Here is an 18,016-nt window from a genome sequence, read left to right as displayed (position 1 = left end):
GCAAGTTCATTGATTGTTTGTGTCATGATAAAAAAAATCCAAAAAAAAAAAAATATTGCTTTATTGAGTCTTAGGATGCCCCTAAAGTCTAGGATGATTATGTCTCTAAAATACATAGATGATGGTTTTGCATTTCATACGAATTGAATTGTAAGTTTCATTGATGATGTGGATTTGGTATGAACATGTGAGATTTGGATTGATTGATTATGACATACATGTTTTGGTTAGTTTAAAGTCCATAACAACCTGTGAGTTTTTGAGCTTATATGTACTTTTTTTTTTCATGAGATGTAATTTGAAATTTCCTGATTATTCATGAACCTCATTATTCTTTGCATATTCAATAACTATGTGTCATAGCTTTTAATGGACTCTAGAATTTACTAGAACTCACTTTTGTGATTGTTGAAACATTTAAGTCATAAAATGCTCTGATTTTGAAAATGATTTATGGATCATTTCTAGGAATACCACCACTTTAGCCAAACAACCATGTATCCCTATATGTGCCCTGTTTGGGACCCCTTAGTTGAACCACATTTGAGCCTACATTGAGCCTTTTCTTCATCACCTATGTTATCACCATGCTTAGTATAGTTACCTCTACCTTGTCCTATAGATTTGGCAGAATTCTTATTGAGATGATGTTGTGATGATACATGAAATAAGTGTGGGGTGGAAAACATTTGAAAAAAAAAATCAACAAGCTTTTAAGCAAGCATTGCCGAAAAAAAAAAACAAGAAAAAGAAAGAAAAAAAGATAATGATGAACTCGGCAAGAAAAGAAAAAAAAATGTTATGTTGTCTTTCATTTGTGATTTGGAGTTGAGTTGTAATTGAAGGTCTAAAAATTTTTACTTGACCTTTGTCCATGTTCACTTTGTGGTTAGAATGATGATTGTGCTCAACTTGTTATATTCGGCCCCTGATGGTGTGTGGTGTCATAAGGATGATGTTTACTCTGCTAAGTCTATAGGATTACCTTTGTGATTCCTTGATATTCCATGCCTTTAGCTACACCTAAACATTTACCTTATCTAATGATCCTAATGATTCTTAAAATGAGCAAATCTTGGTTTGTGGAGATGATCACAAGAGTTGAGCATATGGTTTTGGTCCATTTGTGCACTTAGTTGTTAAATGAGGTTTTCCTATGTTATTCACAAAGTGCTTTCATTTGTTGAAATATGCAAGTTATTTGATGCCTTAATATCCTTTCTCTTGCATATACTTATGTGTGAATGATAACCATGAATCTGAGTGAAAAGAAGAGAGTATGCCTTGTGAGGAGGATTGAATTGACTAAACATGTTAAATGTTTATTGTCTCGTATCTGACTTATTCATACTATGAAGCATGTTTATGAAACTTGGAATTTATGTGTTTACATTCAAATGCTTAAACTTGAAAACTATGTGTTTTAAGATTCTGAGACAATCATTTAGGGGCAATAGTGTATCATTTAGTTTTATTTTGCTAAGGGACTAGCAAAAGACAAGTGTGGGGTAGTTGATAGGAGCATTTTGTGCGACGTTTTTAACATGTTTTTACCTCAATTTGTACTTTGCTTAGCCCTTATTATTGTACTATTGAGTCATTGAGTCGTAGTAAGAGTCTTGGGCGGTATTGGATGTATTTTTGTGCTTACATGAGTTAAAAACGCATAATTGGTCTAGAGTCCTAGTTTGACTAGGAATCCTTGTTAGGTTTTGAAACTAATTATCTCTTACTTATGATTTTATTTTCTTATTTTCAGATTGGATTGAAGAGATAATTAAAAAAAAAAGATGGAGCCAAGTCATGCAACAATTAAATAGAAGATGATCATTAAAGGCATAAAACATGGCATGTTTTAGGGAATAAAACATGGCATGTTTTAGGGATTAAAGCATGCCATGTTTTAGGGAATACAACTTTCCATGTTTTAGGGATTAAAGCATGACATTATTATAGGAAGAAAGAAGCAATTTTAAACCCTCCATCTTTCCTCTATATATACATGGTTTCACCTCTCAAATATCATCACTTCTCATTTGCATTCAAGAGCCAAACCTCTACCAAAATACTACCTCAAACATCCTTTACCAAAACAGCAAGCCATTCTCCCCATATACAAATTCCATCTCCACCGAAATCACCATTGAAGACACACCTCCAAGGTTCCTACAACGTGTGATTTTCGCAACTTTTCCCCACGGGTTTGTTCGTTTTTGATTTTTTACAATACTTTGTCTATGAAGATTGTAGTATGATGTTTGTGTGGGATTATTGTTTTGTATTAAGAATCGAAATTTTCATATTGTTGTATTGGATTTTTGGTTCTTTACCAAATTAATGGTTTCCTATAATTAATGAGTTTGTATTTCTATTGTTGTGTTCCAATCATCTTTCTCATACTTTTAGATAATTTTCAGATATGTGCATATGAATTTAGTGCTTGGATGTAGTCCCTAAGATTGTGTTTGAGTACTAGATTCATCAACCATATTGACACAAATCGAATCATGCCCTAAGTAGGTTCGGTTTGTGTTGATTAAAAGTGGTAAAAATTCTGGAAATTTGCATGTAAAACCATGGTGGGTGACGCCATACATGAAACATGTCTCCAACAAAGATTTGGTGCTTAAATGTAATTGAATTTGATTTATACTCTAAGTGTTATTGAATTTGATTGCATGCAAATTTAGATTAGGCCATAAGTCAATCTAAATGTTAATTGAAATCTTGCATGATTAGATGATCCCCTAAGGCTCTAATTGTATTGGTGTCTAAAAAGTATGTAATTGGTTGAATTAGAATGCATGATAGGTTCGAACTTGTAATTATGTGGTGTAATGGTAAATTTGGTTTAAGTTTGTTAAAGAGAAGTCGATCATGTAAATAATAATTTAGGTTTTATTTTAGTAGTTAATAATCAATCTCAAACCCCCCATTATTTGTTAACACTAAAAGTTTAGAGTTCCCTTCAATTCCCCGGAAAGAACGATCCCTGCTTATTCTATACTAACGATGATGTTTTACAGGGTTTATTATAGACGTTTTAACAAAACGCTCTATCACTCTGGTACCACAATAGGAATTTACCTATTAAAATTCTATACAAGATTGGCTACAACATCAACTACAAAGTTTTGCTTCCTAAAATCGTGTTTGAAAGAAATTGAGTCAAAGATTGAAGCAAGTAATAGAATTTGAGTCAAGGAGAAGGGGGAGCAAGCAAAGAATTTGATCTTTGGTTGTAGATTTAGTTTCAATATCTATCTAGTGAGGTAATCTGAAAGTAGATTTAATAGGAAAGTTACCTGCAGAGAAAAGACTCCAAACATATATGTCTTCTTGATCAAAATATGGGATTTTGGGATTGGAATTCCAATCATTTGCTAAACCAAGGTAGACTTAAAAAATAGCCAGTTTATCTCTATTCTAATGTACTCTTGTCAATGAAAAAGTGTTCCAAATTATCATCCCATGAGATGTAGCATATCACTACTCACCAAATTAGCTAAACGGAAATCAAAAGGCCAATTAAAAGTTTAGAAACTTGTAATTTTACCAATTTCAAGCATCCATCTCAATGTCTCATACCTTTCATGATCAGCTCTCTAGCACCGAGTACTCCCTTCCATGCTAAAGAGTTGACTTGCTTCTTCTTCTTCTTTTTCTTTTTTTTTTGTTACATTAGTTTGCTTTCATGTTGTCTATATTATGTAACATCTTCCAATCTAGTTTGGCAATTACTCCACAGTTGAAGTAAGCCGTGGGAATACAAAACCCTTCGAGGCTTTTAGGTCTACATACTTGTTCCCAACTAATAGGAGGCATTTCATATCATCTCCCCATAAAAAAAGGTTCGTCCTACTTAATTGACTTGTCACTTATTTTCTTTCAAATTTAAAACAAGACATAGTATGATTCGGCATGCTTACAATTAGAGGTGAAAAATGGGCCCAAAAGCCCGAGCCCGGCACGTTAAAAATCGGCCCAGCACCGCCCGAGTCCGTTAGCAGCCCGGCCCGGCCCGAGCCCGTTATTGTAATGGGCCGGGCCGAGATATTTTGGCTCATGGGCCCGGCACGGCCCGAACCCGTTTTTAGCCCGGCACGACCCGAGCACGATTAATTCATGGGCCGGCCCGTTAAACACATAATTTTATATTATTTATATCAATATTTAAACAATTATCATTATTAAGCTTGAATATTATACTTTTTAAATTAAAATCTATTGATTATTTCATGATTTTAACTACAATATTTCATAAATATTATCAAAATACTGAATAAAACGTCATTATTTTGAGATACGTAACATTTTAAAAATAAGATTATGAAATGTGTTGTAATATTTTATTTATTTTACTACTCTAAATAGTTATATAAAACAAATATTCAAAGTACATAATATTTTTAATTTTAATTGTGTCATATAATGCTAATGGGCCGGGCAGGGCCGACCCGCTTCTTGGCCCGACACGGGCCCGGGCCCAGTCCGAAATGGGTTTGGGCCGTGGGCCGAGCTGGGCTTAATATTTAAGCACATGGCCCGGCCTGAGCCGACACGATAAATAAATGAGCCGGCCCGAGCACGACACGAGCACGATTTTGGCCTGTTTAAAATAGACCGGGCTAGCCCGGCCCGGCCCGTTTGCCACCTCTACTTGCAATGTTGAATTTAATGAGGGTTAATAGTTATTTGCAAGCTGCGTATTTGCATCATCCCCACTTACGAGGAATTTTTCAGTCATTCCAAAGAACCACTAGATATTGCCATGTGGTTCTCCATTCCAATTACAATTTGACACATATGATTTAAAAAGAAAATTCATATTTAAGCTATTTTATCAAATACTATTTTGAGTTTATTTCTAAAACCCTACACCCTGTCATTTAATACCCTAAACTCTAAAACCCTAAAATCCTACACTCTACTACCATAAACTCTAAACTCTAAACTTAAAATTCTAGTTCAAAATCATCAATACCTATAATAGTCATTTTATAAATGATAAAAATATGTAAAATTATAATTCTGGAATAATAAATTCACGTGTCAAAATATAACATGTGAGGAGTAGTATTGGACATTAGCACGTGGTTCTTTAAGAAGATTGAAAAATTTCTCCTTACGAAATCCGATTATTATTAGTAAATCCAACCAAATCCAAGAATAATATATGCAAGAAGCACAATTGCACTAAAGCCATATTCGACGCAAAAAAAAAGAAAAAGAAAAAAAAGAAGCGATGTTCCCTTTATAAAAGAAGCACCAGGCTTGATTACTACGACCCCTCTCTCTCTCTCTCTCTCTCTCTCTCTCTCTCTCGCGCAAGTCGCAATCGATTTCATCTTCCGAACACTCGCTCAGTCACCCGGTAAGTAACCCTCCCTTTCTTTCTCATCTTCCCCTCCCCATAGATTTTACGCTGTTTTCTGTTTGTGTAGATTTTGTTTGGTTCAACATGAACTCTTATCTCTTCCACACTCTAATTTCCATCGATTTCACTTCTTTCTGTTTCACACACATATCTGATATGACCTTGTTCTTTGACGTGCCTGCCAACCCACAACTGCTGTTGATACTTCTTCAGTTGTCCTATGTTTGTCTTTGTTGGTTTCTCAATTTTCATGTTGTAAATGTTACTTCACAGATTGCATTATTGAAATTCTTGTTGTGGGTTTCCATGTTCATGAAATGTATCATCTCCTTTTGCTTTTTGAGAAGATGGGAAAGTATTTGACCACCAATTGGCCATCATACATGTCGAAGTAGTTCTGGCCTGTGTATGTGTAGATGGTACTGTCAGTCGTGAACTGACTATTCTTTAATAGCTGGTTTGTTCTTTTCAGTACCATTGTATTCAACGATTTTTTGTAGATTGAGGAACCAAAGAGGTTGGTTCAAAGTTGATAGTGTGTTTAGACTTATTTCTTTGTTTAGTCTCCGATAATGCTGGTAGACTGAACAACTTAAAGTTTTAGCAGTAGCTCTCAGTCTGATGCAAAAAGAGATCGGTTCCGGGGTTCCTGGTAGAGCATGATCTTTTGTTTTCTGGTCTTGTATCAGTGGCTATTTATCTCACTTGCACAAGCTACTCACACCACTTTCCATTTAGGCATTCTTCTACTTATTAAGCTTCTAATTCTTTTGTCAGCAGTATTTTTTTCTCTGTGTTGCGGTTACGTGGCACGTTTATTCAAAGAGGATACAGTTGAATTAGAGAATGCACACATTGATAGATACATGACACACACACACACACTTTCAAATACCTACATACATACGTTGATATTATATTTAAATGTGTTTTGCCCAACCTTCTCTTTCGTTTCCTGAGGCTTCTAGAGCCTTACTTTCTGAAATTGTAAACTTGGGTTGCCATAGAAGCTTTTTTTTTATATATAAAATTGTCTTCTTCAAAAAACCTTCTTTCATTTTACTAGACAACTTAAATCCGGTACCATTGTTTTGCAGAACTGTAAACTCAAGTGATCAACAATCAGTTAACTTTAAGTAATTAACTGCATCAGCTTCCTAGAATTAGCAAAGTTAAGCTTGCACAGTGTATCTAGTTACAGACAATAATAATTTTATTTTGGTGATTTTCCTCATTCTATTCTGCAATCTTGATCATGCCCTGATCATTTAAAAGTTGGAACCTTATTTGGGACATAGTTTGAATTGAAGTATATAACTCATGTTGTCTTGTCTTCGATGCCATACTCTATATTTCATCCAGGTGACAAGGCCTTCATTTCTGATTAAAGGATGGTTGATCGTCTTTTTGAGGATATATTTCAGATACTGCAATTAAACCCAGATGGAAAGAAGTTTGATAAAGGTATCCTTCTGTTTTTTTCACATCAAATTCTTGGTCAAATTGATACAAAATTTGTTTCATAGTCAGCGTTTTGCTTATATCTTGCATTCTGGTAGTTACTCGAATTGAAGCGAAGAGTGAGACATGTGAGATGTTCATGCACCTAGATGTGAATACAGAGGTGTATCCCATGAAGGAAGGTGAAAAGTTCTCAATGGCTTTAACTTCTACAATCAATTTGGATGGAACACCTGATACTGGCTATTTTACCCCGGTAAACTTACAATTTATCTTCAAATTATTGTAGCTCATATAGCTTCCCTTTTCTTTTTACTGCTTTGAATTCCTCTCCATCTCTATTGGAAAAAAAGGAGTGTGTATGAATTAAGAGTGGAGTGTTAAGACCCTAATTTCAGGAAACTTGTGATATAACAGTTAAGAAGTAATTGCTATTTTTGTGCTTTTTTGCTTTTAGATTAATAAGCAATTACTCTGTTGGCACCACATCCTTTTGCAAAAAGCCGCAAAACGGTGGCTTTGTTGAAACTTGCTTGAACATGATTAACTCCCTTGGTTGATACTTGGTATACCTGATCTTTCAGTTCAGATTGTGGAAAGGACAAATAGATTTTTATGCTGTTTTAACATGGTATTTAATGTTGATACTTCATCTGTTCCAATACTTCCTTCTTTTTATTTTTCATGTCTTATTAAGTGGCTTTACACTTGAGTTCAGCTCCTTTCCCTTTTCTTACTTGTTGGATGGTTTACCTCCAGTGACTGTATATATAATGCTTTATTAAAATGGAGGAGCAACGAGTACCATGAAGGGATTAAACTATTTGTATATTGTGGCTAATGTTTATATCCTGGGGGAACATAACTACAGAAGACAAAGGATAAAACTGTTTCCTACTGATCAAATAATCTGATTATATCAAACTCTCTTTTCTGTTGATCTTATGCCTATAAGTCATATCTTTCATAATTGAACTATCATTAGAAAAAGATGATTATAAAGATGTCTGTTGTCCGGGTTTCCATGATGTTTGCTCTGATTTATAGCTGTTTTTTTCATTTTCAGTTTCTAAGACCATCAAGATTTAGGTTCTGCCTAACTGTTAAAGTTTACTGTTATGACAGGGAAATCGCAAGACCTTGGCTGATGAATATGAATACGTGATGCAAGGGAAGCTTTTTAAGATTTCAGAAGGTTCTAAACGTGATCCTAAAGCGTAAGTGTGAAAAATTATTCCCTTGGAATTGTGCAATTTGCTATTTGTTTGCCTTGTTTGCTTGCTAATCATGTTTCGTTCTTTTTTCTTTTTTAATAATAAAGACACAAAAATGGTAGCGTCTGCATTTGGGTTAATGTGGTTAGTATTTGAATTGCTCAATGTTGGTTTTACCAAAGAAATATGAATGAAAAAATTAACCTTCAGCATAATGAAAAAAAACAGCTTTTTAATCTCATAGACAAGTGGACCATCTGCAGGACTTGCAATGCCCATACAACATTCATTTTCTCCTATTACTTCTCCAAATGAATATGAACAGCAAACAAATTTTATATGATTTAAACCTGAATGGTTTTTCTTATCTGATTTCTTCTGTCTCCAGGGAGGTGAATGCTTCATTTGCTGGGCTGTTGATGATGCTCAAGGGGGAAGCCTCTCAATTTAAGAACTTTGAACTTGATCAAAGACTGTTTCTCCTCATCAGGAAGCTGTAAAACTCTATGGCGTCCAATGCGCCCCTTTCCTGCAGCGTTGCCCTAATATGACCATTGCTTGTCCTTGTGTTGTATAAACATGTCTGCACCTTGAGTTTGAATTACTGCTTGGATACTGTATTCGCTTTTTTAAGTCGTATTGTTTATGCATCAGTGCTAGGACAATTCACAGCTGTATGAAACTCTGAAGCAGGTCAGCTGCTCTCTAGTATTGTATGAGCACTGTTATGTCAGCCGCTTCCTATTTTATTTTTTTGGATAGTGATCCCTCAGTTTTTCCACAAGAAAATTCCTATACAAACTGGTAGCAGAGCACAGTTAATACTATCAGCTTTGTTTCAGGAGAGAATATTTGAACATGAGACAACTATTTACGTTGTGTAAAATGGATACAAGATTTATTTAAAAAAATGGATGCAAGATATGGACTGGAAGCTTTCATGACCTAGGGCACTTGGCAGGAAAAAGCATTTACTGGTCCTTTTGCTAATGGTTTTGGTTTTTATGGCGATAATTAGATGACCTAGCAGCAAACTGAGGTGGAATCACCAAGACACAGAAGTCGGAGGACTACTCGTCAGTAAAACGCTATGTTTCAACCAATATTTAGAGCAACATAAGCAAAGCGAGCAAGCAAAATAGGGGAAACTATTTCAAGGAACTAGAAAACCTTACAGACAATAGTTGAGCAAAGTTCCAGATATTTTAAGTAGAACATCAAAGTTCCAGATATTTTAAGTAGAACATCATAAAAAGTACAGCAGAGCAATGAAGGCAATTATTCAATAAGGAATCACCGTCCTTTTGAGACTGCTTCATCCAACTCCTCATGCGATGACGGGAACAACTCTATATATCGACTTCCAAGAGTCATCCTATCCTTGGCCATGGAAGCTTTGGAATCTTCTGCATTTGCAAACTCCACAAATGCTTCCCCAGTTGGCCTGCCTTCTGAATTCATTGTGAAATGAATATTGTCCTCTGACAACACAAAATCCTTGAAAAAATCTATTATATCATCCTTGCCAGCTGAAAATGGCAATCCCCTTAACCGCAATACCCCTGAATGTTCTGCTGAGTCCTTCCCTTCATCGTATGATTTAGCCCTTGGGGCGTTTCTGCGAGGAGAAGCACTACGAGAATCGGCAACTTCATTTGCTATTGCCCTGTAATATTCCTGTCTCTTACTTCTGAACACCTCAACATATCTCCTGCCCATGTTCTGCCTATTCCTTTGAAGGGCAAAATCAACCTGAAGAGGATATCCTAAAACACAAAAGGCTTCCCCTGTGACCTTGCTATTCTTGTGCACGAAGAGAATATCAACAATGTCAAGACCATGGAAGAACTCAACAACATCAGCTTCTGTGCAATCAAATGGTAGACCACGAAGTTTGACAACAGGAAAAGGTGGCGGTTGTCCAACAAATGCAGAGGGAGTTGGATTGAACAGATAACTTGAACCAGGGGAATTTGCATAGAATGAAGATCCCTGGTCAATTCGGTGATCAAGACGGTGGTCAAGCCGCTGACGCTTTGCTCCCATTTCACGGCCATCACTACCATCAGCAAATGCACTTACAGTTAGTGACAAAGAAAGAGCGAAAAAGAGAAGGAAACTTATCCATACTCTTTAAAAAAACTCTAGCAAATCATAATCATTTTCAGCTACATTTGCAGTAACTACAAAAATATATCTTTTCAAACAAGGAAATCTATGCGTCTTCTACTAGGCAACTAGCGGGCAGAAATTCAAAGCAGCTCAGTTTTCATAAAATGACAAATTTTCTATAATCCACTTAATTGTTACAAGCATGATCTAAAACAGAACCAAGAACACGTTATACAAATACACAATGGCAAAAATATACATGAATATGGTTGTAAAATCATGATAGCAATCAGTAACTTGATCAAGGCGAGCCATATGTCCAGATTTATCTCTGATCAATTAAGATATCGCAAGTGTATCAATGAAAACACTGTTTCATATGATAAAAAATCTAGGACGCACCATTTTTTGGATATTAACAGTCTTTTCTGTATCCTAAATTTGTATCTTAACAGGCTAATAGATTTCCCTGGTAGATTCCCACCATCTGTGTATTTGTCAAAGAATTAGTTGATCAAAAATCATATTCTAGATACAGACATCTAATCAGCATCATTCAGGCATATAAATTCTCCAAAAAAAAAAAATTTACAACATTCACAAAACAATGTTCTGCCATCACAGATTTATCAAGTAGCTTTGTACCATATCTCCTATGCAAGACAAGATATTCTATGAGGGAGGTTGCAAGAAAATAATGCAGCAGCATCAGAAAAATGGTGAAAATATGCCACACAACTTCTGATGAACGGCGGGTTAGTGGATGGAGGTTCCAAACACAACTTGAAATCAACAGGAAGTTGTTGGTCAGATTCAATATATACTGGATAGGGACTACCCATAATGATACAACCTCGTACCACGAATAACCTAAGTTTAGCACCTTACTAACTAGGCATATGTTAATGATTTTATTGTTAACAGATTAAACTAGTTCCACTCTTACCATCTTACTCCTCTCCCCAATTTCATATCGCACTCCAGTTTCCTAACACTTGCAAAAATAGCCCTCTTGTTCAATCTCAATCCAAATGAGCAGATTCACCTATTGGGTATTATCTAATTTAAATAGAACGATTCGGAGAGACTGATTGAACGCAAAACGAGTCAATCAAAATAACATAGAGAAGGGAAATCTGAAATAAAAGAAAGAGGGAAAGTGAGTTACCCTCTGTAGAACATGTTGGTTGATATTGGGATCGCCTTCTCTGTCGCGAGGGTTAGTGAAGAAGAAGAACAGCCGAGTCTCAACTTGGGCTGTGCGACTTTTTTCTTATTTATATATTTATGACCTATGTAAATCTCAATTAACTAAGACTAGGCATAAACAAAGCCGAGCCCCTAGAGCCAGCGCCAGCACAGTTGAGAAGCCGATAAACAGTACATCACTAAATTTTTGGGTTAATTCTTCTTTTGGTATCTAAAGTATGACTACTTGGACAATTTGATACCTGATGTATGAAAACGGACAATTTGGTACCTGAAGTTCTCATTTGTAAGCTATTTTGATACATCTATCAATTTTGATCATATTTTTAGAGTTATTTTCGTCATTTTAGCCCTAAACTCATTAAATTCACATTTTCTTCATTTCTTCTTATAATTGTGGCCTATTTAGAGATAATTAAATTGATATATCTACTCCACTTAGCATCTACTTCGCACATATCAAAAATAATTTTTTTTCTTAATATACTTATTATATCCTAATTATTTTTTGCAAAGGAAATAAATTGTCTTTATGCAATTTATTAAAATATATTTTTAAATTACTTATAATTAAAATTAATTTAGATTGATAGCTACATTATGAAAAATTATATATGTAAATCATCACATATACTAAGTGGATGAGTTATCAAAATTTTAGTGATAATTTAGATGCAATTTGAAGGTATTATGAAAAAATGAAGTAAAGTAGAGATAAGATAACGGAAATAACCCTGAAAATATGGTCAAAATTGACATAAGTACCAAAATGGCCTAAATTTGAGGACTTTAGGTACCAAATTGTCCGTTTTCATACATCAGGTACCAAATTGTCCAAGTAGCCAAACATCAGGTACCATATAAGGAATTTACTCCCAAATTTTTACTGTTATACCGTATAAAGCCAACACCCAATAAAATCACCAAAGAGTATTTGCCTAAAATACATTTGGTAATTAAACACAATTACACAAAAAAGATTATATCTTTAAAAATTCAAATAAGCATTCAAAAAAAGCGAACATGACACATAAATAAAGTATGTTTTTTTTCATCTATACAATAATCCGTGCAATAAATTAACACGTGCATTGCACGGGTAAGAGTCTAGTAATAAGTAGTAAATATGAGAAGGGTTCTTTTTATGTATATTTCCTGTATATATCTCACTGTTTCTTACATTTAAAAAAATTGACCCTACAAGGCTTTTATTCTCTTTATTATTTTTATCAGGAATCATCAATTTATTATAATAATAGCAGCCTTAAATACTACAAGATTAAGAACTGACAAATTTTTGATAAAAAAAACTAACAAATCTGTCATTATGTTATCTTACCCTAGAGTCCTAGACAGACGGATAATTTTATAAAAATACAAATGTGTTAACCAATGTGTATTTCTAAAACCATTCTTCGTGGTAAACAAAATCACATAAAAGGATTACATTTTTAGAAAATTGTTTTATCTGAACTCGTGTTATGAAATCACATGCATCGTGCGGGTCAAGAGTTAGAATAAATAGAATTATAAGGCATGACCGCATGAGAAATATCGTGAAAACAGATTCCCTCCTACTAGAGTACTAGATACAATTATGGGTCGTCATTATTAATAACATCCCTGAGCCAAATTGGGCCAACCCCTAACGGTTACAAACCTCTTAATATATAAGCCACTACATTGGCACTTCTAGTTAGGCACGTGGGCTAACGTAGCAATGTCATGTTATGCCAGCAAAGATCGAACCCTCTCCCCCAAAACTCCCTCCTTAGCTAAACAGTCCCCACCTCCATTCAACATACTCACAACACCTAGGCAATCACTTTCCACAACACAACCTTGCTGCAAAACACATTCCATGCCTAAAATAATTACAGATAGCTTAGCTGCACAAGGCTGAAGCCGTCCTTGACTATTTCTCTTTTGATGATGAGGTGGCAAAGATCATACAATTCAAGTATGATAAGGTGTTAGGGAGATGTGGAATTTGTGGCTTGATCATACATAAAGCTAGCCCTAGTAAGAGGAAGAGAGGATGTCCATACAAAAGTAAAAATAAACTCACTTATCTGGTGAGATGGACAAAGAAGTAGAGGTAGCTACTAGCTCCAACCCGAGAGGGTCGAAAGTTAGTTTTTATTTTCTAAATATGTTTTTTAATTTATAAGTCTAGTACAAACTAGGTAGCAGTAGGCTTCTTATTTCCTTCTAAATTTTTTCTTATGCCACAATTGCATATTTTTGACAAGTGAGGATTTAGATGTAATGTGCCATATCAGATGAGATTTTCATAGTTTGTGCTAGACTTGGTCAAATGTGAGCAGCATGAGTTATAATGGACTACGTCACTACGATGCTTGTATAGGGGAAGAGTAATTTTTCAACATTTTCTTCTCTACACAATGTTGTTAGTTTTCAACTAATTTTGATCAATCATCTAATGATATGACCTTTTATCTTTAAAAAAAAATAAGTACAGAGGTTTATCAAAAATACCCTCCAACTATCTCTACCTCCATCCTCCTGCAATCTAGATATAAGTATACCACTTGGGTAACCAAAACAAACTTGGGTCAGGGCACCTAAGGAAGAATCAATGTTCACGTTTCCATGCCTTTTCACCTTCTTCTAGGTGGTTGTTGTGGTTATCTCAATAGAGTCTAGATAGGGGAGATCGTGGCAGTCGTTAGGATGTGGAAAGTCACATCATGAGTTGGGTTTTGGTGGGTTCATTCGGTCTCTCTTTCCCACACTGTGCACCAACCCAAACAAACCTAGGTAGTCATTTTCTTTATTCTGCCCATCACTTCAAGTCTTACTTAGTCATATTCTCAAACAAGCTTGTTATTTTTATAGAGTCCCCAAAAGGCCTCAGATACCACGTTTTGTGGTGGATCTAAAAAACACGAACCAAACTAGTCCAATAAAATCATAACCCACTTCAGCTTGGAGAAGAGAATCTCGTCACGGTGAATTTCATTTTGACTGATGTATATTCTCGGTTAGCTAGGGATAATAGTGAAAATGTGCATAAATGGAGACATTATAAGGGTAATTATCTTTGTTTTCCTTATGCACAGTTTGACTGTGTATAAATAGTAATTACCATTATTCGTTACTTTTATCATTAAAAAAAACTTAAATAGTAGTAGGTTCTACTCTGATCACACACTCATTTACTCATGGATCCTCAGTTGTCAACGATCTTGGGATGACGTTCAAGAGACAGCATAAACAAATTAGGTCATTCCTCTGTCGAAAACTGACGACCTTCTTGGATACCTTATCGTAATGGGATTTGGGAGCAGGAACCTGGAAAACTGGGCAGGCCATGATGAGCAGCAAGGAGCATGAGCTTCAATAGCACAGTGAGATCTGATTTCTTCTTTGTGATACTATCAGAGATGCATTTTAGGGTTTTACACTCTATTGTTCGGTTTAAAATGTTTAGCGTTTAATTAGTACTATCGGGTTGAATCATCAAATTATTATAATGGTGTTCAATTGCAGGCACTAATTACTTGTTCTATTGTATAGTCTTGGATACTGAGTATTATTTTTAAGAGTATCTTCCTTTTCCAATATCTACCGCACATTAGCAAAGGTGATATGATATGGTACAAATTGTGCCTAAATGTCCAAGAAAAGATCAAGATCGAAGAGCGTCATGTTAATGGGCGTACGAAGATTTATTCGCCTAAAAAAGTTCTTAAACATTTAAATATGCATGGAATAAAGTGCGAGTAGTATTATAAAGATATAATTGTTGCGACCATCATCTATGGATGGAATGAAGAATCAAACTAATTTAATAATTTTTGGAACAATATGTCAATTAATGGTTAGGTAAATTAATTTATCCCTTTTAAAATCAAACTAATTTTGTACTTCAATACTATTAGTAAGACTTAAGAGCAAGAAAAAAAATATTTTGCATCATAGGGTTTGTCACCCTGTCTAACCACCCAATGAGGACTAAGGGGAAGTTATAATTAATGATACTTGCTTGTGTGGCTATCAGAAAAGTAGATTTCCATGGGGCGTATGAACTTTGTGGTTGTGGCTGGTGCTAAGTGTGTTGTCGTTGAAGGGCATAATAGAGGTTCAATTATGAGGAAGATGTTGAGATCTTTGTCTTCTAATTCTTAGACAAGGAGTACGAATATTCATCATCCTAGTTCAATAGTTCATGGTTCTTTAAAAACGTAATTATACTTTTGATAGATATAATATAGTTGGGATTTGGCAGCGACTCACTAAATTTTTTAGAATTGTGGTTAGCGATGTGATGCCTCTAGGTTGTGATGTAGAATTTGAAGGTTTCGACTCAAGTTAGAAACATATTGGGATAATTTATTAAACCCTATTTTCATGGCTTTGCAGGGGGAAAAGGTGGTGGGTCGAACATGCCTTGTCGTTGTGGTGGATCTAACAGCGGGCCCGGCCTCTGTCATCGAACATGCCTTGTCGCCTTCTTCATGGCGATTATTGTGATTTTCTCAATAGAGTATGGATATGGGAGATTGTGGTAGTCGTTAGCTTGGATGAGAAAAGTTACAGCGGGAGTTAAGTCTTGGTGGGTTCCTTGTGATCCCTCTCTCCTACACTATGCACCAACCCAAACAAACACATACATCCATCTTTTCTAGTGGCCAATCACCTCCATCACTTCAAGTCTCACTTAGTCATATTCTTAAATAAGCATGTAAATTTTTGATGGAGTCCTCAGAAAGCCTCGAACACTACGTTTTGTGGTGGATCTAGAAAACCCCAACCTAGTTGAGCAAACCCCTCGTTGTTGTTGGTAACCAAAACCTCACACCCCCTTTGTAATTTATTTCTAGGTTGAGAATCAGGAAAACAACATATCTGCAACATTATCTTGGGGGGCTTCTTGAGCTATCAAGACGAGGGTGTTTGATTGGCTACTCGAATAAAGGGCATGTATTAGGAAATAAGTCTTGGATTGGCTGCACAGATAGGTGTGTATTGGGAAATAAGGTGTATTTGAATGCGGTTGGTTTCTTCTGTGTTGAAGGTAAGTATGCACCTATGATGCAAGCTTCAAGAATCAATCCTGAATTGTTTGAGCTTGTGAATGATATGCAAAAGTACTTATGGAAATCTGAGAACCTGATGATTATGCTAAAACTGTTGTTGTAGTTGACAGACAACCAAAACCACCAAAACATCTTGAAAAATAAAATTCCCCCTATCCAATAAAACCACAATCCACCCTCTCTGAACCTAACTGTTGTTGATACAATAATCTCCTAGAAAATGAGAATATATCCGTCCAACAAAAACATAACCCACTTTAGCTTGGAGAAGAGAATCGCGTCACGATGGATGAGGTTACATATATTAGGGTAAGCAACTGATACTTTGTTAGGAAGGTAGTTATAGGTGATCAAGAGATAGGTTGGTGTCTCCATCGCGCCTCTAAGCTCTGAAAGAAATGGCGCCAGTGGCAAACCCTAAGGATACTGACTCAGCTCCAGAAGAAGAGGCGGAGATCCCCGAAGAAGAAGAATCGCTGGCGGTGAACCCGAAGGAAACTGACTCAGAAGAGAACTCGCACGACCCAGACTACATATCAGGAGATGATGAAGATCGATCGTCAAGGAGAAGGTATATGGGCGCTGGATTTTAAGTAACATATGAGGTAAAAGTGGGTGTCAAGTCTATGAAAGTTGGTTTTTATTTATAATTTTTAAGTACTGGGTCTCTTTTCCTTATGTATATTCTTAGTTAGCTAGGGGTAAGAGTAAGACTCTGCATAAATGGAGACGTTTAAATGATAATTATGTTTTGGTAATTAACATTATTTGTTACTTTTATCATTACATATTAAAAAAGAAAATTAAATAGTAGTAGATTTTACTCTGATCACTTTTATTAATTTTTTTCTCATATTTGACCGATACTCTCCCACCAAGGGTACAAGAACTTCAAGAAGTTGAAGAACTATAACTCTATTTACACTCTAAATATGTTTCTAAGTTAAAGCTATGAAAAATGAGCTACTATTATTCGGTTGACATTCAAACATGGCGTCATTCTTGGTGTTGAATTCTTAGTCACTAATTACTTGTTTGATTGTATAGTCTTGGATACAGAGTATTGATTCATAGTTTATCTTCCTATTCCAATATGGTCTTTTACAAATTGTACCTAAATGTCCAAGAAAATATCAAGATCGAAGAGTGTCATGTTAATGGGCATACGAAGAGTTATTCGCCCAAAAAAAAGTTCTTGAACATTTAAATATGCATGGAGTAGAGTGTCAGTAATATTATAAAGTTGTAGGTGTTGCAACCATCATCTATGAAATGAAAAATCAAAGGTTATTGAAATATATAAAGTTGACTAATTGGGCAAGTCAGTCCATAAGCACAAGTATTATGTAACAGTAGTCGGAAGTCGTGTTAAGTTTATTGAAATCATGATTGTTGAAGATGCAGGTGATTTAGTGTTAAGATTGTTATTTTTGGCAATTGTTTTTGACAAGTACAATGTAGAACCAATCTATGTACATTATGTTCATATAAATGGATACATTGAGAAATACATTATTGACCCCATGAAATCTACTCCCGTTTTACAAGCATGATATTCTTCTTCTTAAATTAGAGAGCAG

At 35.3% G+C, this 18,016-nt stretch overlaps 2 protein-coding genes across 4 annotated transcripts; one reads left to right on the top strand and one right to left on the bottom strand.

Annotated features, from left to right (window-relative positions):
* The first annotated feature begins 5,268 nt into the window (after window positions 1–5,268).
* Window positions 5,269–8,828, top strand: LOC126785973 (DNA-directed RNA polymerases II and V subunit 8A-like). 2 transcript variants are annotated; one of them, XM_050511668.1, is made up of 5 exons: window positions 5,269–5,374; window positions 6,740–6,841; window positions 6,937–7,094; window positions 7,964–8,055; window positions 8,441–8,828. In XM_050511668.1, exons 2-5 carry the CDS (start codon window positions 6,769–6,771, stop codon window positions 8,550–8,552), a joined length of 435 nt encoding a protein of 144 aa, XP_050367625.1. In that variant the 5' UTR covers window positions 5,269–5,374; window positions 6,740–6,768; the 3' UTR covers window positions 8,553–8,828. The 2 variants fall into 2 exon arrangements, with proteins under 2 accessions (XP_050367625.1, XP_050367626.1); XM_050511669.1 differs by lacking the exon at window positions 5,269–5,374 and having other exon boundaries at window positions 6,695–6,841.
* Window positions 8,829–9,116: 288 nt separating this feature from the next.
* Window positions 9,117–11,431, bottom strand: LOC126785972 (uncharacterized). 2 transcript variants are annotated; one of them, XM_050511666.1, is made up of 2 exons: window positions 11,333–11,431; window positions 9,117–10,111 (listed from the first exon to the last, which is right to left on the bottom strand). In XM_050511666.1, exons 1-2 carry the CDS (start codon window positions 11,344–11,346, stop codon window positions 9,346–9,348), a joined length of 780 nt encoding a protein of 259 aa, XP_050367623.1. In that variant the 5' UTR covers window positions 11,347–11,431; the 3' UTR covers window positions 9,117–9,345. The 2 variants fall into 2 exon arrangements, with proteins under 2 accessions (XP_050367623.1, XP_050367622.1); XM_050511665.1 differs by lacking the exon at window positions 11,333–11,431 and adding an exon at window positions 11,111–11,151.
* Window positions 11,432–18,016: the final 6,585 nt, after the last annotated feature.

Source organism: Argentina anserina, chromosome 3, assembly GCF_933775445.1.
Source record: "Argentina anserina chromosome 3, drPotAnse1.1, whole genome shotgun sequence".
NCBI lineage: Eukaryota > Viridiplantae > Streptophyta > Magnoliopsida > Rosales > Rosaceae > Argentina > Argentina anserina.
This window is presented reverse-complemented; position numbering and strand designations above follow the sequence as displayed.